Below are 25,103 nucleotides of genomic sequence, written 5' to 3'. Positions count from 1 at the left end.
GAGTTGCAAAATTTCTCATTAATCATAACTTTGCCCCTCACAACTTCCAGACAAACTCGCTGACCACCCTGGGAGTCGCCTTCTTTCTTTGGCAAAACAACAGGCGCAAACGGTTTTTATTTAGAATCAGAAACGGTCGGGCAAGCCAAAAAAAGTCTGCTAGACCCCTTTACTACCTTACTGCTGGGATGGCCCTAAGTTGGTGATAATCCCTTGTTTATCAGGAAAACTCAACTGCCCTTACATGCCTTCGAACTCGATTGGAATTTAGAACGAGCCTCGACATTTCACTTGGAGGTTGATTGTGTTGGGCGTGGTCAAGCAGTGGACTTGGGAGGGATTGTGTGGGATTGTGGGTGTCATGCTCTAAGCTGCAGAGGTGTGTACTAAGGACTTCAACTTTCCTGGTCTTCTCGCGGCTGTTTCTGCACTGCTCGCGCAAAATGCAACAGAGATAAAAGCGCAGGCTGCGCAGCTGCAAAACCACACCGACTCTTTATCAGTTTGCAACTGGCTAATTGCCGTTACTAATCATACAGCTGGCCGCGATGGAGTCCTCCTTGTATTTTATGAAGCGTACATCTGATAGGCCTAAGTGGGGCCCGAACTGACACATGGTCTTCCACTGCACACTACCGCGATGCAGCGGTATGACGCCCCAGAGACGCGGCGCCTGTCTTGACAGCGTAACAGATGCAACTATGCTTGAGGTACTTCAAGATTCATCATTCCACCAAGAGCTCCTCGAGCAGATCCCTGCGCTGACTTCCTTTGACTTCCTTGGCCTCGAGCCCATCATGATGTCAATGTTCGAGTTGCGTTATGCAACTTACATTCGACGGAGAGCGTGCAGGAGCATACAGATGATTGTTAGACAATTCGCGCAGGACCGACTATGTATTTCGGTCGACCTACTGCAACGTTTTGCCAGAGGTTTTCTGCTGAGATGCGTGCAGATACTCGTCAAACAACCTCACCAGCCGCTCAATCGGTTGTCTCACAGGCGTTGCACTATCCAAAACGCTCGAACCCCCAAGCATCCCAGCTCTTGCCCACCCATCCACCATCACATTCCCCCACAACATCAGCCAGCACATCGTCCACATCCATCCCATCCAACCACCTGTCTTATTCCCCGCAACAACACGCTCGATCACCACCCCAGTGCCCATCATTCCAAATGACAGCAGCATGCGCCACATCTCTGAGGACGGGTCGATGGCGAGTAGTGCGAGGTGGTGGAAAAACCCAGAGACGAGGAACGTGCCTATGACGCCTCCGACGCGCCCAAAGAGCAGAGAAAGTGGGTTTCCCCCGAAGAAAATGAATATCCGACGGAACCACTGGTGCCATCGTCGGCTCCAGAATTCTCTGAGAGAGGTGGAGCGCCAGGGAGAGTCGAATGAGGGGGGGCATTGGTCTGGATGTTGCCTCAATAGCAGTACGCACAAAGCTACGGTGAGCTCGTGAGCGGCTTGGAGTATTGAATAGATGCCGAATGCGCAAAGCGTTGCTATGATGCTTGATCGTAGATAACGGAGGTGCGGGGGAAGTGAGTCGTCGAAAATGGAACCACCGTTAACAGATCCAAATGTATCTGGAGAGAAAGATTGCACAGCAGAGTGAATTGCGCCACAAATAAACGAGTGCTTTAGACTAGAGGCTAGGAGCGACGTAACAAAGGCCAATCGTGAGGATGTAGGATGTGTCTCAGGCGGGACGTACAGTCCCTGCGACCAATCCCAGCCATAACCTCGAAGGCTGCATGCCAAATCAAGTGCGTCGAGCACAAAATTTCGCTTTGGTACATCGGTTGACGATCGGCGAACCACACGAGTGAAGGGTTTTGCCTGTACCGTCCATTCAAAGGTGCGTGCTGCAATACAAACCATGGACAACTGAAAGACAAGTTTAACGCTGCGCAGTTAATGCGGATACGACAGGAACTCACTTGCAGGTCGATATTCAGATAGGCAAGTTTCGGTTGCCCCATGCACATATCTATCGATGTCGCAGAGCGAAATGCGAAGATCGCCGTGATGGGCCATAACACAATGCGAACTGGTTGCGTTCGGGGCAGCAGGACAAGAAAAGCTGTGGCGAAGTAACATACGACTGGTGGAAGGATGACAGAAACGAAGGTCTCGGTTGTGAGTGGTGCCCTAGGTGTGGTAAGATGTAGATCGTCTGGCAACTTGAAGGGCAGCATTGTTACAGGCCTTGAGCTTGATCGATGGTGGTTGTACTAGTATGAGGTGTCAAGGTTCAATATATCAGTGATGCGACCGAATAAAAGCCGGAACAGCCTCCATTTGTGAATTTGATTATGACTTGGAGTACAGTCGATTAGAGAACACTAGATATTGATCATGTCAGTTGAACAATGCAAAGGCTGTAGTCACTGTTATAGCTTTCAACTCTCAAAAAGATAGGACATTTCTCAGCGCCGATGTCAGTGGTCGTGGCAGTCTAAGAGATTGATCATTGATGATGGGTTGACCATTTTTACGATGCTTTGACGTTTGAAGAGGCATATAGTATTAAAATGCACAGAGAGGGTTTCGACACAACGTATGCACTTTGGTTTCGCAGCGAGAGGATGCGGGGCAAGTGATTTTGGCTTATATAATGTCTCGGTTGAATATTGTAGTGTTGCCTTTTCAATGTTTTCATGAGGGTTATCGTCTTCGAAACTCCTCGCAATCATATCACACGTGTCACCTCCAACTGGTCGTATCTAAATGTTTTGGCTGTGACGCGCTTGGTTACACGTTTGCTTGCAATATTTAAGAGAGAAACTTTCTTTCTTTACCTGGTTCTGACCCATCGCAATCCTATTAGGCTCAATATCATTCCGACTCTGTTCTAAACCCTTCCCCGGCCTTGACCTTGTTCTCTCAGCGTCTCTGTTGTTGATCTAAGCTTCCAGTTGCCTGGAGTAAGTCTTAATCTGGAGGTACAAAGAATCGAAGCATCCTTAATTTGTACTACCGTAACCTGGCCTCGTGTTAGACACGTTGCTCCGATACGAGTGGAAACGAGAAAGCTGACCAGCGGTCGAGGAATAAGTGCCTTTGGAGTCCCCTCCTGGGACCTGTCGCTTATTTGCTATGGTCATAATTTGCCCACAGTTGGAAGCCCATGGAGCTTGCACCGATCCCCTGTGCACAGGGTATCACGACGTCCACCTCTGCGAGCTATGTGGCATCTTCTGCGCGTCCACTACGTGGTACGAAGCGCATCTAGCCAGCAAAAAGCATCGCCGTAAATTGGCTGGCCATGATGGAAGCCAATACCAATGCACTATCTGTGGCACTCACGTTTCCGGTCACAAGTCTTGGGTTCAACATCTCGGAGGAAAACGACACCACAGAAACGCGGAGAACCAAGGTGTCTTACCTGAGGTAGCTCCTGCTATTCCTGAGGCGTTCCCTGGCAAGGTATTCTGTGGTATCTGTGACAAACAGATCTCGGAAGGCTTGTGGCCTTCTCATCCTCGATCTCTCGAACATCGCAGGAAGGAGGGTTACACTGCGTTCAAAACTGCCCTCGAGGAAGCTGAGAAGGATAAACATGGCGTCATTCTTTCGGAAGGACTAGATTTTGGGATTATGGAAAATGCTGATGCTGCGCGGGGGGCATTGCGAACTTTGACAATAGAGTCCACAGTGCCCTCATCGCGAGTTACCATTAAGAAGGTATCTTTGTCCTCCTCGTTCGTGGCCGGGCAATCTCCGTGAGCCCTCTTCCTCATTCGTTAAACGATCATCGAAGCTAATGATTTCGTTGGTAGGTTTGCTGTTACGACCACTGTGGAAGGGGCAATATTGGCATATCGTCGTCCTACTGCAATTGGTGTACGGTTTTCAACACCTCACTCTGGGCGCATGGATGATCGTCTCGAAATTCTCTTCGAAGACACAGCACTGCGTGTAACCTTTGTCATCGCCAGGCCGCTGAAAGCCATTGTGGGCAGCCAAGCCGATTATGAGTTATTGAAACCAATTGCTCCCTTTCAACCTCGCCGTCAAACTCGTGCGCAGCCTGAGACACAGGTAGTGCCGGGTGTCCCTCCACCTTCCAATAAAATTATCCCGTATACTATCAAATTGCCTAAGGCAAAGCCATCGGCGTCACTTTTAGCTGCATTGTCGGAAACGTCATCTGGGAAGGCGCTGAACCACGTCAGAAGAGTCTTCCTTCCGAAGGTCATCGATTCTTCAACGTATTCGCGCTACTTTAAGACACTGCTTTGGATAGAAGAGTACCGCATGGAGTGAGTAGTGTTGTAGATTGATTCTGCTCCATTTTGACGAGTTTTCAAGGCGTGATTTAGAACGCTATGATATTCTTGATGCTCAGCTAGAATGTCACGGACTGTATTATCAGTGAGCACATTGGTATTTAGCAAGTGTTTGAGCTCATTGTGTTGTAGTTTGACTGTTCCTGGGTTGGCAGAAAAACGCCCAAGTGTTTTGATTGGTCTGGTTGACCACTTATCTTTTCTTGCCATCATTCACCGTGCTTTCAGGGGATCGTGTTCTTGTCCAAAAACATGGGGCTGTCGAAGGTCATTGGTATGAAGGCCATGTCCATTTTGTTCGACAATTGTCCGTCGGGTTACGATTCGACAAGTCATTTCGTGGCTGGTCTCAGCAACAGCGGTATACCGTAAGATTCAAGCTCAACCGCATTCCTATGTGCCGTCAACACCAGGCGCTCGACACCGCATTTGCATCTGATAAGTTTCTGTTCCCTCAGAAGGCGCATATTTTGCCGCTTGCCTCTCGTCCTGGCATAGGTCCTATTAGGCCATTTAATCCGTTGATTGCTACAAACCCGCCTCAGCTTCAAGCTGTCACGTCTATCCTTCTGCAGCAACCGGGTTCAGCACCATTTGTCGTTTTTGGTCCCCCGGGCACTGGGAAGACTATAACGATAGTGGAAGCCATGAAACAACTGCTCAAGCATAAGCCAAATACACGGATTCTTGCTACCGCACCCAGCAACTCTGCTGCTGATATCATTGCATCTCGGCTGGCATCCACCCTCGGACCCGACGAACTTTTCAGACTTTACGCACCCTCAAGGCCCCTCGACCAAGTTCCAGATGAGTTGCTGCCCTACACATACAAAAAGAGACTGGAAGGCGAGAACAAGAGCTGTTTCTCTGTCCCGCCCATTCCGACCCTTAAGCGCTTCAAAGCTATCGTGTGCACATGCGTCTCCGGATCTATCCCATACGGTATTGGCATCCCTCGCGGACATTTCACGCATATTTTCGTGGACGAAGCTGGTCAAGCGACTGAACCTGAAGTGATGATCGGCATCAAAACGATGTCCGACAATGTGTCGAACATAGTCTTGGCAGGAGATCCAAAGCAGTTAGGACCTATCATCCGATCTGACATTGCAAGGCAGCTTGGGTTGGAGAAAAGCTACCTCGAACGTCTCATGTCGATGAATGCATACGAAGCTCAAAGTGGCCATGGCTTGAGGTGATCATAGCTCGTGAATTTCGTTCAGGTTACTAATTTATCAGCAGCGTTGTCAAGCTTGTGAAGAACTTCCGGTCGCATCCCGCGATTTTGAAGTTTCCCAATGAACGATTCTACGCGAATGATCTTGAGTCCTGTAGCAACAAGAACATCATACGCGCTTTCGAGGGCTGGAAAAAGCTGCCTTCAAAGAAATTCCCGATTATCTTCCACTCCATATCTGGGAAGGATGATCGCGAGGCTTCATCACCCTCGTTTTTCAATATTGATGAAGCTACTCAAGTTCGCAAGTACATTCAACTCCTCCGAGACGATCGACAGATCAGAGTGGGTAAGCGAATCCACACGCGTAGTGTCGTTCACGATTTACAACGATACGATAGCTCACAATGAGATTGGCGTGATCGCTCCCTATCACGCTCAATGTGTCAGAGTTCGCAAGGTACTTAGTGGCGTGGCTGATGAGGTCAAAGTCGGCAGTGTAGAAGAGTTCCAAGGCCAGGTGAGCAAATCCCAAAGTGTGCGTCGCTCTGTGGCCCATTATAATTACTAGGAGCGACGAGTCATTATTATATCGACGGTTAGGAGTAGTCGAAGTTTCGTTGAGTTCGATCTCAAACACACCCTTGGCTTCGTTGCGAACCCGAGGCGCTTCAATGGTTAGTGGATCGGTGTTTTGGGTTAACATAATACTCATGTCGCTCCTCTCAGTTGCTGTGACTCGAGCACAAGCTCTGCTGATTGTGATCGGAGACCCAAACGTCTTGTCCTTGGATCCCCTCTGGCGGTCGTTCCTGAATTATGTGCACTTGAACGGTGGGTGGGCCGGTCCTGGACCGACATGGGACACGACAGAAACAGTGGATGAGAGTGGCGAATACGATCAGCATATTCGAGCGGCTGCAATGACGGATATGAATCTTCTCGCTCGAAGGATTGAGGACGTAGTGTCGGAGAGTCTGCAGACTGGCGCGGCCAGTGAGGATCATGATGACAACGGTGATGCAAACTTTGACAAGCCATGGAGGGAGCTAGAGTAGGATTTTTACTGTGATCGTTATGTTTAATATTTGTAATACGTACTAGTTTCTTGGTGTACTTGAATTTTACTACTGTCTCACGCCGACGCCGGGTAGTGTTAGACATTTATCTAAATTGGGTATATACAAGCAGGTCGTCGTGGACTTGACTTCAAATTCCTCGACTCTTTTTTCCTACATCTAGGTAGGACCGTGCCTCCTCTCTGTTCTTTTCACGGTCCACGTTTTCTGTCACATTATGGTCGAGGACAAATACATCGGATTGGCTCTGGCAGTCTCCAGCTCATTAGCTATCGGAACAAGTTTCATCATTACGAAGAAGGTTCTACATATTGAGCTTGGTTGAATTCCCCGGAAACTGAGTGGTCTTGGATGCAGGGACTTACTGATGCAGGAGCACGAAATACATCTGCCTCCGATGACTATGCTTACCTCCGGAATCCAATATGGTGGGCTGGTATTTCAACTTGTGAGTCTCACCAATCGAGCCGTCGAAATATCAGTTCATCTCAACGATTGTACAGTGGTGCTTGGAGAAAGTGATACTCATTTCTTACCCCTTTGTCCATCTAATAATGAAGTCCGTAGTCGCAAACTTCGCTGCTTACACTTTCGCTCCCCCAATATTGGTTACGCCATTAGGCGCACTTAGCGTGTTGATCGGGTGAGCATGCTATTCGGTGTTACAATTCTATCGACTGATGTTGTGCAGTGCCATACTTGCGTCCTTCCTGCTGAATGAGGAGCTCGGGCATCTAGGGCGGACGGGATGTGCCCTATGCCTTATTGGTTCTTTGATCATTGTTCTCCATGCACCACCAGACAAAGAGGTTCAGACCGTGGACGAGATTTTACAATATGCTATACAGCCCGGTTGGTCACAATATTCTCTTATTAATGTAACATTGACCGGTTTATAGGATTCATGCTGTATTGTTTCACGGTTCTCGTATTCTCGCTCGTCATGATATACGGTGTTGCCCCACGTTACGGGCGCTCTAATCCTCTTGTTTACATATCTATATGCTCCTTGGTTGGTTCCGTGTCCATCATGGCCATCAAGGGTTTTGGTGTAGCTGTCAAGCTCACATTTGGTGGAAACAACCAGTTCACTCATCCAAGCACATACGCGTTCGGCTTAGTCGTCATTGGGTGCATTGTTGTGCAGATGAACTTCTTCAATAAAGCATTGGACACATTCTCTACAAATGTGTACGTCCATCCGCATACCTTTTCAATGGAATGTTGACCGTTCCACAGTGTAAATCCCATGTACTACGTTGGATTTTCTACGGCGACAATAGTGGCATCCCTTATCCTGTTCCAAGGATTTAATACAACTGACGGCACAAATACCGTTACGCTTCTCGCTGGGTTCATTGTCACTTTCCTCGGCGTTCACCTCTTGAATCTTTCACGGAAATCTGATCCCCCAAACATGCCCAACGGTCACTCTGCCTTAGAAAGCGGTCTCATGAATCCCCGCATCAGCCTCCAAGGTCGCATGTCTCTTGACGGGTGGAGTGGTTTATCTGAAGTACAACCAGACGGCGCCCTGCAGTCCTCTCACCACGGCCGTCGTTCATCACTCTATCGCGCACAGAGCACCGCATTATTCAACGCCTTTGAGGAGGAGGAGACAGTTGATAACATGCCGTTATCTCAGTTGCGGGAGAGCGAAGAAGAGTACGAGTATGATAGTGATGTAGATGAACGGACTCGATTGCATTCAGAGCATCGGATACGACCGAGTGTCTCTCGAAGTCATAGCAATTCCCCTGCGCTGCAGGGCAGTGCACGGAACTCTCCTCGACCCTCATGAAACTAACATAGTGATACCCTCTTAACGGACTACTATAATAGATATCGATTTCTTGCCTAACTTACTCAAAAATTTGTGAAGTGCTTAAGTGAACCGAACACTGAATAGGTAATGGCCCACCGTGACATCAGTCCACTGAGAGGTGAGAACAAGTTCCTGGTTCAGGTCTTATAGAACACATGTGGTCTCGATGTAGTCTTGAGGCCTTGCGTGCGCATAGTCATCGATATCTCCTGACCCCTGCATTCACTCATACTGTCCGATTCTCCTCCGGTGCAACGACGACCATGGCCGCAATCAAGACTCGCACTGTCAACACTACCGAGCGGCTAGCGAAGCTACGAGAGCTATTGAAGAAGCCAGAGAATAACGTCAAAGCTTTCATTGTTCCTAGCGAAGACCAGCGTAGGCATGCACAAGATGTCCAGCAGAAGTATTGCTGAACCTTCCTTGTTCTGAAGACTTCAGCGAGTATCCTGCACATTCGGATGAGCGCAGGGCATTCATTTCAGGTTTTAATGGTTCAGCCGGTGAGAAGATACCATCATCTCAGATCGATCATGTCTGATATGAGAGTTGTGTAGGATGTGCTATCATCACCCTCAGGGATGCTTTCCTCTTCACGGATGGGAGATACTTCTTGCAAGCTTCCCAGCAGCTCGACAGGTACTGTCTAGATTGTTTGTTTCTATTCTTCCTCACAAGAGATGTCATCAGCAACTGGAAACTTATGAAACAGGGTTTGCCAGGTATAGTACTTCGTTCGTCATGTTCCTGTCTTGTGACTTATTTGAGAGGAAGATGTGCCCACATGGCAGGAATTTCTCTCCAAAGTCAATCCTTCCTGTCTTTCTGGGACCCTATGCTGATCGAATACTATGACAGCACCTTGAGCAAGGGACCCGGATTGGCATCGATCCCACGTTGATTTCAGCTGGTATGGGCGTTACTGCTACTTCTCCTTATCGAGCTTACCAATAGCAGTGGATGCTGAAAGTCTCCAGAAATCTCTTGAACCTAGGGGATCCGAGCTTGTATCTCTCCAGGAAAACCCTGTCGATATCGTATGGGGCAAGGACCGACCCCCGCATCCTCACAATAGTGTTTTCCCTCTGGACGTCAAATACGCCGGTCAGCATGGCGATGACGGTGCATGGAGTAAGACTGACGTTTTGAGCAGGGGAGACATCTCAGAGCAAACTTGAGCGTTTACGAGAGGAGATCGCGAAGAAGAAAGCTGCTGCCTCGGTTGTCACGCTTCTTGATGAAGTCGCGTGGCTTTTTAACCTTCGTGGCACAGATATTGATTTTAACCCTGGTAATTGCAGACCACTGTCATGCTGATTAAGCTCAAGGAACATTCTCTAGTCTTTTTCGCGTATGCTGTTGTGACCCCAACAAGGGCGATACTTTTTATGAATGACGCTCAGGAGCAGGACAGTATCAAGGCGTTCCTAGGTTCTGATGTTGAGATCCGTCCATATGGATCTTTCATCTCTTCTTTGAGGCAGCTCACTACCACCCTTGGAGCTAATAAAGACAAAGTGAGTCATTGAATGCATGTGTAACACCAATCCTTATCTTTGTCCGCTTTAGCCCATGCTACTGGGTGATAAAACTAGTCTAGCTGTGGTTGAAGCAATTGGACAAGTACGTACCTCGTGATAGTCCAAGATCATCACTAAGTGTGTCCCTGATACAGGATAATGCCATTCTCATCCCGTCACCAGTGGCTACTATGAAAGCGATAAAGAATGAAACGGAGATCGAGGGCTTCCGAAAATGTCACATTCGCGATGGTGCTGCCCTGATCCGTTACTTCGCCTGGTTGGAGGAGCAACTTAATAGCGGCGTTGAGCTGAACGAAAGCCAAGCCGCAGATAAGCTTGAAGAATTCAGATCGTCAGTGTGGAAGTTGTTTCATATTGCTATAGCTCACCCCTTAGTAGTGAGCTGGACTTGTTCCGTGGACTGTCGTTCACGACGATCTCGTCTACTGGACCTAATGCTGGTGCGCAAACTCAGGTGATACAAAACACATACTGATAATCGCACAGCTGTGATACATTATTCACCGGACCCGGATGACTGCGCGATAATCCGGAAGGATCAGGTATGCTGTTCAAATCGATGTGAACCATGCTTACACAGAATATTAGATATATTTATGTGATTCTGGAGGTAGGTCCTTCTTTTCACGATGATGCATCTTTCATGAGACCATCATCAGGACAATATCTTGACGGAACGACTGATGTGACTCGGACATTGGTGAGTCAATTTGCCGGTGGTAATGAGAAGAGTTTTATCTCAAGATTTTCTCATAGCATTTTGGCACCCCTACTAATGAGGAGAAACGAGCTTTCACGCGTGTTTTGCAGGGTCATATCTCAATCGACACTGCTGTTTTCCCGAATGGCACATCAGGTGCGTCCGTTTTCCCATTTCCCTCTGGTTCAGCCTGATGATATGTCGTTTAGGTTACATTATGTGAATGACTTGCTTCTGACACCATCAGACCAAATTGTTCATGTTGATTTCAACTCAGTGACTCATTTGCAAGACGAGCTCTATGGCAAGAGGGATGGGGTAAGCGATTTGTTGTTGGGCCTTGTTACAATGTTCTTATCGCATTTACAGATTACAGGTAATTCCTCGTCGCTCAAAGTCGTTACACTTTCATGACGCCCGGATATAGACATGGGACTGGCCATGGCGTTGGTCACTTCTTGAACGTTCATGAAGGTAAGTCAGGCTCCTTTTAGATAGTAGAGTATGTTGACGTGCTGCGAAGGTCCACATGGCATTGGCACCCGCATAGGTTTGCTTTGTACTGCACTTTTTAGTTCCTACTCACCCACACCTCCAGCGTACAACAGCACCTCCTTGAAAGCGGGCATGACTGTTTCGAATGGTGAGTGGATTGAGTAATGCAAGAAACGAGCCAACATTCGCGCCAGAGCCGGGCTACTATGCCGACGGACGCTACGGGATCCGCATCGAAAACGTTGTTATCGTTCAGGAGGCTGATACACCAAATAATTTTGGGAATGGGTACCTTTGTTTTGAACGCGTAACGATGGTGAGCGCCCTTCGAATGAGAGGAATCGCATTTCCATAATCTAACGCTGAAATAGTGTCCTATCCAAACGAAGCTGATCGATTTCTCGATTCTGACCGCGCAGGAAAAGGAGTGGCTTAACTCGTATCATGCAGAAACGCTGGAGAAGGTAGGACCTTGGCTCTGTAACGACTCGCGCGCTCTTCAGTGGCTAGAAAGAGAGTGCTCTCCTGTATAGAAGATGATCCTCATAGATGCGGTTGTTTAATCTGAAAGTACCTCCAAGAAAAACATTGTATATTAGCACTTTTACGAAGTCGGGGTTCATCGATCGCTGCACTCACTAGTCCGCCATTTCTGCCGTTTATCTTGTGAACACACGAAGATAATTATAGAACCCTTGACATTCTGAGGGTGCTACCATCTCCCCACAAAATCAGTACGAGTCTTTCCACTAATCAAAGGTTCAAGGTATTGACCATAGCTTACTTCGAGTCTATGACTGTATGCTGTTGAACAACGAACAACTTAGTCGGCGGACGATGATTTCGAATGCATCGGGCAACATCGTATCTTCTGCACCAAGCAAAAGAGCCAAACTGCTCCGAATGGGGAAGACGAAAGCTGGCTCAGCAGTCATGCGCTCTCCTATACATGTGAATCCACGACCCCCGATCATTGCTGTGGTTTAAAAACTGGGAAGGGAAGGACGGACAGAAGATTCCATATGTATTTGACTGGATAAATAAAAGTTCCGATAAAGATACGCTACAGTGCCTGAGGAGTATAACTTGAATGAATATGATTAATATTCAGAGTTTCACCACGGTCCGGCCGCACGTACGGTGTTGTCGCTAGAAACAGGCTGAACGCACGACGTTCGTGATACTATGTGGTACTTTGCAATAGAACCCGTTCTTCGATACCGCAGATGTGCGAGATCCATTATTATCATTAAGGGCACTTTGCGCGCGAAAACAGATCATCATGGCAAGCTCCTTGTGCGTGCCGGAAGGTCCGGACTCAACGTGTGTCGTGCTATTCAATGTAATTGAGTCGTTATCTTAGGGGGACCTTCGAGTTGACCACACATTCAGTCCATATCTCCCTCCGGCAAAATAAATCCAAAGATCACTCTGAAGAGGATGAACGAATATCCAACATTGTGTTGCGACACTGGAACAAAAAATTATATCTTGGTGGATGAACAGGATCTGTTCGCGATCTTGGATTCTGCAGATTCACTACCGAGGCGTCTGAATCTCAAGAGTTTGATCAGGTTTTACAGTTATGTATGAGTGGTAGCACATCGGTTGTACAGTCGTACAGTAGAGAACGGGGATATACACGCTCGCCCCAACGGAGTAAACAGGTATGTCAAATGCGTGGTAAATATGGAACAGCTCCGAAGGAGCCGTGAAAATTCAGAGAACATGAATGCAGTAGTTAACAAGGGACTAACCAATTGATAAACACGTAAATCGCCGAACAGAGGTGTGAGATGAGTAGATATGACGATCTCCTGAACTATGTGCTACAGCTGCGAAAAATAGATGCTGCTCCTTCCAGAGCAGGCAGGGTGATACGTGGAGCGAAGAGATGATGTAAAGTCGTGAATCCTCAATGGGCGTAAATGCCGGTACTATTTCATTAGCAAATGGGGATGTCCATCTTGCAACGAATCTAGGTATTGGGATGGAATATGCGTGGTGTCGTGTTGGGCGTAGAGGCAGGTCGTAGATGGAGGACGCGGCAGTGATTCCTTCAGGCAATTTCTGGAGGCCCGGTCATTAAAACTCGAGCTAATGAGAGCTACTATAGCAGCCTAGATTGCTTGAGGTGTCTGCGTACGACCATATCCCGCACTACCATAATATCAGTATCCATGATTAGAATAACCACGCTGGACTTACCACTGGCAAGAATACCAGCAGTCGTAGTCGTGTCCTGCATTACAAAGCCGAATTCAGGAGCCGTGAATAGAACTGAGATGAACGAGCATACTGTAACAGTCGTGCAAAAACCATAAAATTTCCGTGGGAGCGGTGAATATTCCCGATGTATTGCGCTAAACTTGCTTCGGAAGTCTGCGAGAAAAATCAGTGGCGGAACCATGTAAAAACAGTCTGCTGACATTTTGAGGCCGTCTCCATATCGTTAGGACGGTCTCCGTAGCTGCGAACGTATTTTGATAACCTTATACCTGATGTGAGTTTCGCATCAAGTATGTCGCACTTGTTCAAGAATAGAACAAGATCCACATTTGCAAGCAGTCTGTTCGAGCAGACAGCTTTCCACAATAGCACGCTGTCCTCCTGCACAGAGATAGTAAGCCCAAAAAAGAACGACAGCATGGCAGGTGACTGACAAGGCGGTTCACGCTGCGATCCTCAGCGAGAACTTGATCGAAGCTGGATATTGGCGCGAGGAAGATAATTGCATCGACTAGAAGTCGTATAAGCAGACTGCGCATGAAACACATTGAGGACGGACCATCATCAAAGAAGGGTACCCATGTCGCTAGAAGGTGGGATTCAGCGTCTGCTAACACTGAACACGAATAAGCTTCTCACCTCTCTGCAAAGATAAGGTGTCGGAAAAGGCTGAGCGTGGGATGAGAGAAGCAAATGATACGTACTTGCGACCGGGAACCTCCAACGTCAACTATCCTCCATTCAGTACCACTTTCACGTCCAGCCACGGCCTCCATTTCACACCGATATTCCGAAACGCCTACTGTCTTCAGGCGTGCTCGAAGTACATCGTCTGTATCAACAATGAACTCAGTTCACTTCGTTGCCAGAACATAAGAGTGCTTCACCATCATTTGGGGTGTAATTTAGGGCCGTGACTCGATCCAAGTCGTTGAGGAAGCTATAAGGCCATAATGTTCCAAGTAGAACTAAATGTAGAATGAGACCGAACGCTTACAAGCCTGAGGATTCTTCGAGACGAATTTTTCTCCGCCGCAAAACCTCCCGAACAAGCCTGTCATTCCAGAGAGCCATAATGTCATAACTGCATGAATGGATAACTTCTTGTGCCTCGTCCCGGGTTTGCATGCCGGTAGTGCCTAATGAAACCGGTCGAGTACGAGAACTTTTCGCTAGCGCTCCCTTCCATGTGGCTCCAGGGCGTACGAAAACTTCTTGAGCTCTCCATGAACGTTCACTACTTCGGCTGCGGTGAGAGTGGTATGCGCTGATAGCACTGCTTCCAATCACAGAAGCTGCCTCATCTTCGCTCGGAGGTATTAGCTTCGCAATGAGTAGTGCCTCAATATGACGCAGTGGAGTGAGGCGCATCTGTAACATTTCGAGCTCTTGGGGTATGTTGGCTCCACCGTCATCGCTGTCTTCGCCTCCACTATCAAGGGTAGGAAGTCGGATGTCTGACAAGGCGTCGAGGATTGTACGAACAGACCGCACGATATTGAGTTGTATGACGCTGCGCCAGAGTATTCGCTCTTCATGGAAGGCAGTGGGAGTGTACAGTTTTTGGAAGTCTGACGAGAATGATTTAATTTCAGTCGGGCTGGTGGAGTTATTCATACGCACGTCTTAATGTTGTCGATTTACCTACCGTCCAATAATTAAAGTGAACATGAATGATGACGACCACGTCGGACATACCTGATTCACTCTGACCCAACAATAAGAGTCTAACGATACCCTTCTTCTTCTGCGCCTGTTTCTCTGCTCGTATTGAATCGTCTATTGCTTGGCTCACTCTGCGTGCCTCGGCTTCCTGAGCTTGTCTGATAACACGATCCTCTTCAGTTTCGTTTATTGGTGGCCTGAGAGCCTCGTCTAGCGGGTCGAAGTCATGCGGAGATTTTGTGACTGCCCCAGACATAGCGAACTGAGGGATGCCAGGGTGCAAAAAGCACAGGAAACAAGTGATGGAAGATAGTAACAGAGAGTTCTGTGAGCAAAGCTTGGTCCGGTAACAATGCAGTAATTTGCCAGGCACAAGACGTACTGCAAATTATAACCCTTGGCGAAGGTTGACGCCGGACATGCTCTTTTTTGCCAGCAATGGGTACCTTCTGTGGGTTCTTGAATTGTTATTATAGTCTACCAATCGAGAAATCACCGGACCCAGCCAAGCACCAAGTTGGTAGAAATTGGTGCCTTGTTTCTCAGCTGGGCGTTACACGTGAACGACTTTCAGGTTAGTAACAGCCTGAGGTTCCCTCAATCGCGGCATCACCATCAACGCATCACGGCCATGCCTTTTCCTGCTCTTTCATATCCGAGTCTGATTCCACTAGCGTTATCATCCACAACGCTCAACTGAACACACAATGTTCGTGCGACGCTTTTGCAGACGTTTTCAAACTTATCCTCCAGGAATAGGCTTGGCTCTCAACGCGAGACAAATACTTCAGGCACACATGAACCCATGCTCTCTTGGGCCCCCGTGTCAAAACCCTGGCATACTGCCATTGGCACCCACATCACGCCAAGGCCGCCTTGTCGTGTATGACTGCCACGACGTCAAAGGATGAAAGCTCAACGGCAATTTTACGTTGTCCGCTCTGTAATCACTTTTACTCGATAAGTGATTACCTCCGGTCCTGGACGTGGGTAAAGCCGATTAGATTATTCCCACTCTTTCCATAGCGGTCACCCCTGAACTTTCCTACCGCACGTCGTTTGAGGACTCTCTTTTTGGTCGGATTACCGCTCGACACGAATGAAACATCCTGTGTCTCTTATAAGGCATATCCGATAATGGTCGTCCTTATGGCTCCCGCAGCTTTAAACACCCTATCCGCTCTTCATCTCCACCAGCACAGCCCGCCAACACAGGTGCAAAGCCGTGATCAGTTAGTGTGAAAATTCACCACACGCTCTGGACCGAAAATTCCAATTCGAGACAACTTGGCTGCCCGAGCCCCAAGGGGATCTCCACGTTCTCAGGGCGAAAGACCTGATTGGCTTCGTTTTCGTTAGCGTCGTAGCGATCCATCGCTGCGTCATGGTGTGATCAATACCTGGCTTTCGAATCGTCGTCGCAAAACGCTCGCACCTTTGCTCGTATGGATATGCATCCAGGCCAGCAGATTGGTTTATGTGAGTCCGACAATCAATCGCTGCAGCCATAGCGTCATGATCAAGTACTTTCATGATGATTCTTTCAGTGATTCTACGACTCGACTGAGCGCCTCTCCGTGTTGCTCTCGAGCATAGTGCCGGTGGTCCTTTAAATATTTTCCCAGCTTGGCAAAAGTTCCGACGTTCCAGAACTGACCGATTAGACCTGTGGGCAGACCCCACAGCATCTCGACTACTATCGCTACCTGTGTCGACCCATATAGATCGGAAATACAGGCACGATGAAATACCCATCGAGTCGTTTCCTCAAATCTTATCGTTGACCATTTCATTATCTACATATGTAAATGTATGGTTCCTGGCTGACACGTATCGAGTGGTGCTTGCCGCAGCGAAAGCGTCTTGGCTTATACAATGTGAGGCGTCACATTGGTGCACAGGGGATATTGAATGACTGGCTTCCTTCTCTGAAGTCTAGAGATATAATTGAATCGATTTTGAAAAGCGCATCCTGTTGGTCACCTCGCGAGGGCAATGAAGAGGATTGGCATGATTCAGACTGAATTGAAGTACTGATTTCAATATCAGCGACCCTATTCAATATGTATTGCAACGGAGATCATATTCATGGCTCACTTACAGGTGCTATGGCGATGTATACAGTACTACTCGGAAGTAAGTTATGTAAAAGACTTGCGGCACTTGTAGCCTCGGGTGACAGGGGTCTTTTTGCACCCCTGCAGTCGATGATTCGAGTCAGCAAATTCGTTTTCCATGTGCACGACTGCATGACGCTGGTAATCATCCATATAACCAGGGTCTGCCATTTCTTTTTTTGACACCTTGAGCTTGTTGGGTTCCCTCTCAGTCTCGGGCTCTTGTGCTAGCACCACGTGGCTGCAGACTATCTCTGGAGTGTGATGTTGGGATCAGAACTAGATCTGGTTACTCTGCCTTCCCCCTCTCCATCCACGAATCCGTTGGCGTTGCGCCAGAACAACACGGATCCGGAAGCAAAATGGATCGTCCAGAAGTATGGAGGTACTAGTGTAGGCAAATTTGCAGTCAATGTTGCTCGTGACATCGTATCGTAAGTTTTCATCATGCTGCACTTTGGGTACCTTGACTTCGCCATTAGGAGCCATATTGGCCAGCACAAAATTGCTATCGTCTGCTCTGCACGATCTGGGTCTGCCAAGGCTCTGGGAACTACCAATCTCCTACTCAAAGCTGCCTCCGAGGCACAGCGGCAACGACACAAGTTCTTCAATGGCCCTTCCGGTACCACAACTCCCTCGATAAACGGTATATTCACGAGGTCATCAGAAACTTCCCCCACCACCCCGATGCGCAGATCTTCACCATCGCCTTGCTCTCCATCCACGGGTGCATTGACACCATTGATAACACCCCAGACTGGCCAATCTCAACCGGAATTCAATGTTACCGTCGACCTTATACGATCACAGCATATAGATGCTGCAAAAGCATCTGTCAAAAACCCAGAGATTCTCCAAGAACTCGAGGCTGAGATAGATCGAGACTGCGACTGGCTTCGTAGTTTCTTGTTTGCTGCTCAGGTGCATTCAGTTCATTCGACTGCTCTACCGCTCATTGTCTAACCTGACGTCAATGTGTCAGGTTATCAATGAAATATCACCACGTTCGCGGGATAACATCATAGGTTTCGGTGAGCGATTGGGGTGTAAACTGATGACAGCCGTTCTCCGCGACCAAGTAGGTTCTAAGTATCAAGAATTCTTTAATAAGACTAATCTGCAGTCTACAGGGCATCGACGCAGAGTACGTGTCGCTGGAAGACATCATTCCTCTATCCGAGGATAGCGACACCATAAAAGAAGGCTCCCTTGATCAGGCCTTTTATGATAGCGTGGCCACTGCTGTCGGGGAACGTATCAAGGGATGCGCACCTCGCGTACCCGTTGTCACCGGCTTCTTTGGCCACGTACCGGGGTCGCTTCTCCGGCAAGTCGGCCGAGGATACACAGATTTGCTCTCTGCCCTTCTAGCCGTCGGCCTCGAAGCATCAGAACTGCAGATATGGAAGGAAGTCGATGGAATATTTACGGCGGATCCTCGAAAGGTGCCCACAGCACGTTTGATACCTGTCATATCGCCCGATGAAGCCGCTGAACTGACTTATTATGGGAGTGAAGTCGTACATCCATTCACGATGGAGCAGGTCAGAAGGACCATCATTGAATCTTAACTTTTCTCATCCCTCAAATTGCAGGTCATTCGCCGAAGAATTCCAATAAGAATCAAAAACGTGGAGAACCCCTCAGGTGGTGGCACAGTTATCCATCCCGACCCAGATATCGAGGCATCGCAAGACGATGGTCTTTGTGAAGTACAAGACCTATCTCCGACCGACGAATTGTGTAGGAACAAGCGACTACCGACCGCCGTGACAATAAAGGAACGTATTGTCGTACTCAACGTCAATTCGAATCGAAAGAGTGTCTCACACGGCTTCCTGGCCAGGATATTTGGAACTCTTGATCGGTTTGGCGTGGTTGTAGACCTTATTAGTACCAGTGAAGTACATGTCAGCATGGCTATCGAGGACAATCTGTCCAGGGCAACTATGGAGCGGTTAGTTGGGGAACTAAAGAAGAGTGGAACTGTGAGTACCCTATATGACGCTGGCGCCTTGTTTAATGCAAGTCCCAGGTTTCCGTTCACCGTGAAATGACCATTCTCTCCCTTGTTGGTCAACATATGCGCAACCTGGTTGGTATATCGGGACGCATGTTCAGTTCTCTTGCTCAGGGTAATGTGAATATCGAGATGATCAGCCAAGGCGCTAGTGAAATCAACATATCGTGTGTTATCGAAGGCCGCGACGCTGTCAAGGCACTCAACCTCATACATCAAAGCTGTTTACAAATAAAGCCCGAGGGGCCCAGAGGGCGAGGTTGGTGTATCGATCTTTGATGTTCGTTCCAAGGCTCATGTAATGCGACAGTCGGCCCATGGTTTTTTTAGCATGGGACGTTTAAAAAGAGTTCTACATGGTTCGGTTCAACACCGGCACGAACTTATCGGATCATATATTCATACCGAGCGATGTAAGCACGAGATTTTACAAAGATTTTATTACCCTGGACCTCGCACCTGCATGACTAAATCCAAAACTCGCTGTCGACTGACTGCGATGATGACTTGCTCTGCTATTGCATCCGCTAGCTCTGCAGCGCTAAACCTTCCTATATGTCTTTCCAAGGTAGACAGCCATGGTGTAGGAGAATGCTTTAAGGTCGTCTCCAGGTTTCTATTTGAGAGTAACTTGCCATGACTGTCATGGCCAAGGCTTTAAGCTGACTCATTATGAACAAATGGCGGACCTTGAGCGTTGCCAAGCCCAGATTAATTAATCAGAAGTTCGTCACGATCCCCCCAAACTCAACAAATTACGTGACTCGTTGTTGAGTCAAATGCAATTCATAGAATCTGGGCGCGATATAAAATTACAATGACTTGGATACTTGTTAGCACTAGTCCAGCATGATCCCACCTTCATCATACATAGATTTCCTCAATGGAAGTGTAAGTGTTTATATCATTACGCACCAAAATCACGGGCTCATCCATCTGCTTTGGAGTATATTTTTCGTGAGTAGATCATTTCTATGAGCCAATTATGTACCCATGACCTACTAATGCAGTTGCTACGATGGTGGTCTTGGTGCGCGCCATATTGCACAGCAGCTCTTCGACATCCTGTCTCACCAGACATAGGTTTATGATTTTTTGATTAACCTTGAATATGAGGTAGGCTGTGTTCACTGGAACAAGTACGGGATGCTGACTTGTCCAGATTGCCTATTGGACAAGCCAAAGAGTGTCGTTCGCAACAGTCGCATATGGGTTATGCCAAGCACTCTCTCTTACTGCGTGCTTTGTTCGAATCCCGAGCAAGTCAAGTCAACTCTTTGTAGCCGCAGTGTATTCACAAACAATGCTGCAGTTGTGTTCATATCTACCATGGAAAAACTCGATAAAATGGTGAGTCGGTCGTGGTGTACTACATCCGTTTCTTATAATCTGTTAAGGAATGCACAATTCTTGATCTTATTGATCTCTGTGCGTCTTACTGTCCGTGCTGAGGTATGTCCCCCTAAAACTTCATTATTTAGGGATGCTTGTGTTGGTCCTTGTGTGTGTCGAGTGTGAGATACGTCACTAGTAGCATTCTATTCAATGATGTCTCACAGAGAGTGCTAGGTATCTTCGTCATTCGAACATATGCATTGTGGGGTCAAAAGAGACGGATTCTATACATTTTATCTGGCAGTTATTTGGTATGTTTGCCAATATCTACATTCTCATCTAGCTGAGATATGCTCAGGTGATTCTTGCGGGGGCATTTAATTGTCTCGCACTATATAGTGTCGCTATTGGTAATTGTGAGTTCAACATGAGCGCACATTGCCTCGCCACTGAGCGCTGAGCGTTCACAGTTGGAGGCTGTGATTTACCAGCACATTCACAACAGCCTCTGATAGCAGGGTACATACTTCTAGTCGTACTAGAGCTAGGCAAGTCCGCTGCATTGTATCATCATAATCACTCAATCTTCTTTGCATCTTCAGAGGTTCTCGTGCTTTCTGTTTACAGGGCGTTCAAATTGTATCGTGCAAGTCGAGGAGTGCTTTTAGTTCTGCTTGTACAGCACAATGTTGGATATTTCGCTGCTTGTCTTGGTGAAGTCACACATGACACTTTTGATGGACGTGGATTAATATTCTTCTCTAGTACTGAATGGCATCAATATGATAAGTGCGGTTGGAGTGGCGACTCATGTGAGTGTCTTTCTAATCAAACGGTGGTCAGTGCTAGCGCTGAATATCGATCACAATTAGGACAATGCAATGATGGAAGTGTAAGGCGTGTTTTCAAGTTGGGTATGCCAAACATCTTACTGCACTTCTCTCAGGACACAAATCATCCTGCAAGGGATGCTTGCTACCCGGATGCAGATTGACCTTTGGAAATCAGCCAATGAAATGAGTGAATCATCAACGGGCGAGATGTCGATGACATTAATGGAATTTGCTGAGAGACGCGATGTCGTGCAGGGGTCGGTGAATATACTATGATTGAGGGTTTGTATGTCAAAGTATCTTATATTGTGCGGTGTAATGTTGAAAACGTGATAAAAGCATCAGAGTCGCCTTTCTAATTCCATAAATTTTGCGACATTTGCTACCGCTGAACCGTCTTAGATCTCCTGTAAATTCGAGGCTAATGATGAGTCGTGGTCGGATCTCTTCCTGTGAATCGGATATATGCCATGTATTACTTACTCCCCGTGCATCAGTATACTTTGCTGAGACCTGCATCCAGCAGTGGGTCAAACCTCCGTCGGATCTCCAGTCCACTTTTCCCTCGACAATACATCAAGAAGATTTTCAACGAAGGCGAGGTTGAAAAGATGATCTTGAGTTACCCGGTCACCAGAGATGAATGATGGATGTGCTGGGTATGTGCAACGGCCTATGTCTTCTGTGTTTCGGAGAACTCCAGGAACTGGTTCACTGCCACGGCGCTGCTTGGCTTGGCGAGGGAATTTGATGATTGAATAGAAGTTGGTATGACGTCACGTGCTGGACAGCTGCACGAAATCATGTTTCGAGGTAGAATTCCAAGCCTACAGTGCTTGACAGCGGACTGGCGTTTGATCGGACCCGATGATCTGATTTTACACTAGTACATCTAAAGAACATGTTTGAAGGTCTGCATAGTTACAAAGGGATTGTTCCAGAAATCTATGATATCTTTCAGATATCTGATTAAAAGTGAACCATGCGTTCGCCCGCTTGGCGGTACTTGATCAAGGCTGGGCGCTGAGCGCTGAGCAGCGCCGAGGTGGTTATGAGTTAGGCGTTTTGATCTGAAGTGGCGGTGTTCCCGGAGATATCCTACTACTTCTAGTACTAGTGCTACCCATGTTTTCAAATTCGCCGCCCAGTACACGCGGCTAGTCCATTCTCCGTCACGTAATGAAGTTCCGTAGCGATAAAAGCCCCGGATGGTATTATATATCTGCACAACCGCCTTTGTTGCACGTTTACCAAGTTCGCCAATCTCAACATGACATACGTCGCACACAATCCTGCTCACACCTATCTCAATGATCCTTCTTGGTGGCCGTTTCTCATTTGGATTCATTCTTACAGCAATTCTGCAGGTTTGTGGAAAGCAACTCAGATGATAGAGTAGCATCTTACTCACTTTAACTGTGGTTTGCAGTTGTATCCTCGGTCGTGGTGGTATATGATTGGGGTGAGCGAAATAATACTTTCAGAGGGTATCGTTGGCACTGATATCTACATGGTATCAAAGCATTAACATCTGGACAAGAGGTGAGTTGATCATGTCACGATCAGCCCAGCCATCTCACTAAGAATGCTCTTACAGTTCGAGCTAATCTGGGTGAGAAAGTTTCATATCAGACGCTCAAACAGGATAATTCAATCAATCCGAGCAGAAGCAACGATGGTCTCTCATAAAACTGTTATATATTGGTGTGAGTAGCTCGTGTTATTCTATGTGCCGTTGACAATCTGTGGCGCTGACGTCGACTTTGTCGTACCATAGGTGCGCTATTATGGAATACTATATGCTATGTATGTTTGGGAGGCGGATCAAACGACTCTGCGCTGTGCTAATAATACCGTCTTTCCCAATCAGCGTCAGCTTCCTAGGTGTGTATCCTCGATTCCCTTCATTCGCTTTGACTAACGGCATGAAGGGAATGTTCCAATCTCGAATACCGATAAAGTAGGCATTCTTCACCAATGCCTGCCCGACTAAATACTCACTAATTGCACAACTACATAGGGGTGAGTGGCATTCTCAGTCGCCTAGTTTCTTCAATGTAACCACTGCAACAGCTGTAAGTTGATTTGATGCATCGAGTGCACTGATGAATCAGTAACCGAATTTTTCAGGTAATTTTTTCTACTTCCTGCAAGCATGGACGCCTGTCATCGTGAATTCTATGCTAGCCAGTGAGCTCAGTCGCGATATTTTAATGATGCTGACTTGACTGACATATCGTGCGAGTCATCATGATGACCCGGATATATGCCATGTATCAGCAATCCAAACCGATACTCGTCTTTCTCGCTCTAGCCTTGGTGGCTTCCACAATCACCTCCGGAGCCATGTTGGTCATGGGAAACACCGGTATTTCAGGGGGTAAGCTTTGATCATTGATAAATCGTCAAACGCACGAGACTCACGGGCGGATAACAGAGGAATTCGTCCTTTCTGGCTACCATATCTGTCTTGTCCAGATCGACACGCCCCAGATGAATCTAAATCACGAGATGGTGATACCAACCGCTATATGGGAGATTCTTGCCTTTCTTCTTGCAGTCTGGGTTGTTATACTACGCTTCCGTGAAATGCAACAATCAAGAACTGGATCCAGCATCGGAGACTGTTTCACGATGTTGATAAAAAGTCACGCGTTGTACTTTCTAGCGTGAGTTCCGGTATTTGATAGTCAGTATCTCACTAATGTTCTGCTTGTACTAGATTTGCTGCTGTGGCTTGCTTTAATCTCGGCGACTTGTCTCCACAATTACTGGTGAGTTAATTCGTGACTCCCACCTGTATCTGACCCCTCCCCTTCATTTCTACAGCATTCAACAGCCATGGCAGATGATATCTATGCCGGCGCTCTTCGAGTTGCACGAGTGTTGCAGATGTTTGTGCTGGGACCACGTCTGATCCTCAGCATTCGAGAATATCATTTTAAGCTCACGGCTAGGTCTGACGGGGAGACCGGTATAACTGCGATTGCTTTCCAGGCTCTCGGACAAGTATCGACTGACAGTGATGTGGAATTGGACACAATGCGGTCCAACCCTGTGTAACGTAGTTCATTATCATTGTATTGTAGTCACAGGGATAAATGTAGAGGGTATATGGGGCACATGCGCGCGTAAACGACAAACGACAAGGTGCATTGGGCCTCCCAAAGAAGTTTCAAACCTTGACTTTTTATCCACAATCTCTGAGAAATAGCAAGCCAAAACTGAGAACGATATCTATGTGTAGCTTTTGCTCTCTCGTCTAGCGAGTAAAATCACGTATATTGGTAAGCAATAATTTCTGATTTTACAAACGGTAACAAGTCTTTGAGGTTCACTTAGACGTGATCAAGGGAAACGAAATGGTCATTGCACCGCGAGCCAGCGGGGGACAATGTACATGTGCGAGTGCTGGAAGATACTAACTATTATAAGGGTGGAACGAGAGGTTTCGGGCGAGGACGCGCAGCGTCTTCCGGCCCCGAGAAACTAACCTGGGACAGAGAGGTGAGCTGCGATTCCCAACGATTAGGAGGAGGGGACTTACCATTTGTCAAGTTGAGAATGTAGTTTTCAACGGACTGGGGGCACGTTAACGGTGTGACGAAGGAATTGATCTTGTAGCGCGGGAGTAGCTTGCATATACGGCGCTAAGATTTGTGCGTGTCGTCGTAAATAGACGAGGAACGCGTCGCTAGCCCAACGGCCTTTCACTTTTACCACATCGAAGGGGACATTTCTGAGCAGGTACTCTAAAGTCGACCCTATCCGAATA

The 25,103-nt window shown here is 47.5% G+C and overlaps 8 protein-coding genes across 8 annotated transcripts; 6 read left to right on the top strand and 2 right to left on the bottom strand.

Moving 5' to 3' along the window:
• Window positions 1-558: 558 nt before the first annotated feature.
• Window positions 559-2,357, bottom strand: EDB93DRAFT_196437 (uncharacterized protein). The gene is made up of 2 exons (XM_041455658.1): window positions 1,952-2,357; window positions 559-1,898 (listed from the first exon to the last, which is right to left on the bottom strand). The coding sequence occupies exons 1-2, from the start codon at window positions 2,207-2,209 to the stop codon at window positions 912-914; spliced, it is 1,245 nt and encodes a 414-aa protein (XP_041301179.1). The 5' UTR covers window positions 2,210-2,357; the 3' UTR covers window positions 559-911.
• A 633-nt stretch (window positions 2,358-2,990) lies between these two features.
• On the top strand, window positions 2,991-6,643 carry EDB93DRAFT_196300 (RNA helicase). Its single transcript, XM_041455656.1, has 9 exons — window positions 2,991-3,736; window positions 3,794-4,276; window positions 4,326-4,388; window positions 4,436-4,482; window positions 4,532-5,498; window positions 5,546-5,829; window positions 5,882-6,000; window positions 6,052-6,157; window positions 6,210-6,643. Exons 1-9 carry the CDS (start codon window positions 3,111-3,113, stop codon window positions 6,536-6,538), a joined length of 3,024 nt encoding a protein of 1,007 aa, XP_041301178.1. The 5' UTR covers window positions 2,991-3,110; the 3' UTR covers window positions 6,539-6,643.
• Window position 6,644: 1 nt separating this feature from the next.
• On the top strand, window positions 6,645-8,455 carry EDB93DRAFT_196301 (magnesium transporter NIPA-domain-containing protein). The gene is made up of 7 exons (XM_041455657.1): window positions 6,645-6,860; window positions 6,917-7,007; window positions 7,063-7,077; window positions 7,127-7,202; window positions 7,251-7,411; window positions 7,459-7,750; window positions 7,799-8,455. The coding sequence occupies exons 1-7, from the start codon at window positions 6,777-6,779 to the stop codon at window positions 8,358-8,360; spliced, it is 1,281 nt and encodes a 426-aa protein (XP_041301177.1). The 5' UTR covers window positions 6,645-6,776; the 3' UTR covers window positions 8,361-8,455.
• An 84-nt stretch (window positions 8,456-8,539) lies between these two features.
• EDB93DRAFT_1096307 (peptidase M24, structural domain-containing protein) lies at window positions 8,540-11,659 on the top strand (the record flags this gene model as incomplete). Its single annotated transcript, XM_041446770.1, has 23 exons — window positions 8,540-8,765; window positions 8,822-8,890; window positions 8,945-9,026; window positions 9,078-9,109; window positions 9,156-9,193; window positions 9,246-9,297; window positions 9,342-9,491; window positions 9,538-9,678; window positions 9,729-9,904; window positions 9,957-10,010; window positions 10,063-10,262; window positions 10,310-10,371; window positions 10,418-10,473; window positions 10,520-10,541; window positions 10,591-10,631; window positions 10,688-10,791; window positions 10,909-10,949; window positions 11,001-11,007; window positions 11,059-11,105; window positions 11,155-11,181; window positions 11,230-11,274; window positions 11,321-11,442; window positions 11,498-11,659. The coding sequence occupies 23 exons, from the start codon at window positions 8,540-8,542 to the stop codon at window positions 11,657-11,659; spliced, it is 1,956 nt and encodes a 651-aa protein (XP_041301176.1).
• Window positions 11,660-13,236: 1,577 nt separating this feature from the next.
• Window positions 13,237-15,276, bottom strand: EDB93DRAFT_1096313 (G-alpha-domain-containing protein; the record flags this gene model as incomplete). The annotated part of the gene is made up of 11 exons (XM_041446771.1): window positions 13,237-13,286; window positions 13,335-13,368; window positions 13,426-13,508; window positions 13,556-13,736; window positions 13,790-13,866; window positions 13,915-13,962; window positions 14,056-14,187; window positions 14,243-14,295; window positions 14,353-14,926; window positions 14,979-14,999; window positions 15,054-15,276. 11 exons carry the CDS (start codon window positions 15,274-15,276, stop codon window positions 13,237-13,239), a joined length of 1,476 nt encoding a protein of 491 aa, XP_041301175.1.
• Window positions 15,277-17,401: 2,125 nt separating this feature from the next.
• EDB93DRAFT_1269823 (Aspartate/glutamate/uridylate kinase) lies at window positions 17,402-19,793 on the top strand (the record flags this gene model as incomplete). Its single annotated transcript, XM_041454305.1, has 7 exons — window positions 17,402-17,571; window positions 17,620-18,061; window positions 18,123-18,218; window positions 18,271-18,684; window positions 18,736-19,128; window positions 19,176-19,419; window positions 19,471-19,793. 7 exons carry the CDS (start codon window positions 17,402-17,404, stop codon window positions 19,488-19,490), a joined length of 1,779 nt encoding a protein of 592 aa, XP_041301174.1. The 3' UTR covers window positions 19,491-19,793.
• Window positions 19,794-19,900: 107 nt separating this feature from the next.
• On the top strand, window positions 19,901-21,584 carry EDB93DRAFT_1185913 (uncharacterized protein). The gene is made up of 14 exons (XM_041450802.1): window positions 19,901-20,051; window positions 20,108-20,117; window positions 20,171-20,190; window positions 20,244-20,276; window positions 20,323-20,419; window positions 20,473-20,510; window positions 20,558-20,588; window positions 20,642-20,674; window positions 20,730-20,806; window positions 20,854-20,911; window positions 20,966-21,043; window positions 21,098-21,208; window positions 21,261-21,307; window positions 21,368-21,584. Exons 1-14 carry the CDS (start codon window positions 20,010-20,012, stop codon window positions 21,389-21,391), a joined length of 699 nt encoding a protein of 232 aa, XP_041301173.1. The 5' UTR covers window positions 19,901-20,009; the 3' UTR covers window positions 21,392-21,584.
• An 839-nt stretch (window positions 21,585-22,423) lies between these two features.
• On the top strand, window positions 22,424-24,815 carry EDB93DRAFT_195700 (uncharacterized protein). The gene is made up of 15 exons (XM_041455655.1): window positions 22,424-22,695; window positions 22,758-22,790; window positions 22,851-22,870; window positions 22,926-22,940; window positions 22,996-23,034; window positions 23,106-23,134; window positions 23,199-23,212; window positions 23,260-23,292; window positions 23,349-23,351; window positions 23,459-23,518; window positions 23,574-23,708; window positions 23,766-23,997; window positions 24,051-24,102; window positions 24,158-24,615; window positions 24,671-24,815. The coding sequence occupies exons 1-14, from the start codon at window positions 22,599-22,601 to the stop codon at window positions 24,389-24,391; spliced, it is 996 nt and encodes a 331-aa protein (XP_041301172.1). The 5' UTR covers window positions 22,424-22,598; the 3' UTR covers window positions 24,392-24,615; window positions 24,671-24,815.
• The last annotated feature ends 288 nt before the right edge of the window (window positions 24,816-25,103 follow it).

This window comes from Suillus bovinus, assembly GCF_016758785.1.
Source record: "Suillus bovinus strain UH-Sbo-P2 chromosome Unknown EDB93scaffold_141, whole genome shotgun sequence".
NCBI lineage: Eukaryota > Fungi > Basidiomycota > Agaricomycetes > Boletales > Suillaceae > Suillus > Suillus bovinus.
Note: the sequence above shows the minus strand (reverse complement) of the source record. Positions and strands in the feature narration are given on the sequence as shown.

Coding starts and splice junctions, on each gene's coding strand:
- EDB93DRAFT_196437 (XM_041455658.1), bottom strand. CDS start 2,209: ATGCTGCCCTTCAAGTTGCCAGACGATCTACATCTTACCACACCTAGG. Junction 1,899..1,951: donor ATCTGAATATCGACCTGCAA/GTGAGTTCCTGT, acceptor CTTGTCTTTCAG/TTGTCCATGGTTTGTATTGC.
- EDB93DRAFT_196300 (XM_041455656.1), top strand. CDS start 3,111: ATGGTCATAATTTGCCCACAGTTGGAAGCCCATGGAGCTTGCACCGAT. Junction 4,483..4,531: donor ACGCCCAAGTGTTTTGATTG/GTCTGGTTGACC, acceptor CCGTGCTTTCAG/GGGATCGTGTTCTTGTCCAA. Junction 5,499..5,545: donor CAAAGTGGCCATGGCTTGAG/GTGATCATAGCT, acceptor ATTTATCAGCAG/CGTTGTCAAGCTTGTGAAGA.
- EDB93DRAFT_196301 (XM_041455657.1), top strand. CDS start 6,777: ATGGTCGAGGACAAATACATCGGATTGGCTCTGGCAGTCTCCAGCTCA. Junction 7,203..7,250: donor GCACTTAGCGTGTTGATCGG/GTGAGCATGCTA, acceptor GATGTTGTGCAG/TGCCATACTTGCGTCCTTCC. Junction 7,751..7,798: donor GACACATTCTCTACAAATGT/GTACGTCCATCC, acceptor ACCGTTCCACAG/TGTAAATCCCATGTACTACG.
- EDB93DRAFT_1185913 (XM_041450802.1), top strand. CDS start 20,010: ATGATCCCACCTTCATCATACATAGATTTCCTCAATGGAAGT. Junction 20,277..20,322: donor TGATTAACCTTGAATATGAG/GTAGGCTGTGTT, acceptor TGACTTGTCCAG/ATTGCCTATTGGACAAGCCA. Junction 20,912..20,965: donor TAGTGTCGCTATTGGTAATT/GTGAGTTCAACA, acceptor GAGCGTTCACAG/TTGGAGGCTGTGATTTACCA.
- EDB93DRAFT_195700 (XM_041455655.1), top strand. CDS start 22,599: ATGACATACGTCGCACACAATCCTGCTCACACCTATCTCAATGATCCT. Junction 22,696..22,757: donor TTCTTACAGCAATTCTGCAG/GTTTGTGGAAAG, acceptor TGTGGTTTGCAG/TTGTATCCTCGGTCGTGGTG. Junction 23,998..24,050: donor CACGCGTTGTACTTTCTAGC/GTGAGTTCCGGT, acceptor TGCTTGTACTAG/ATTTGCTGCTGTGGCTTGCT.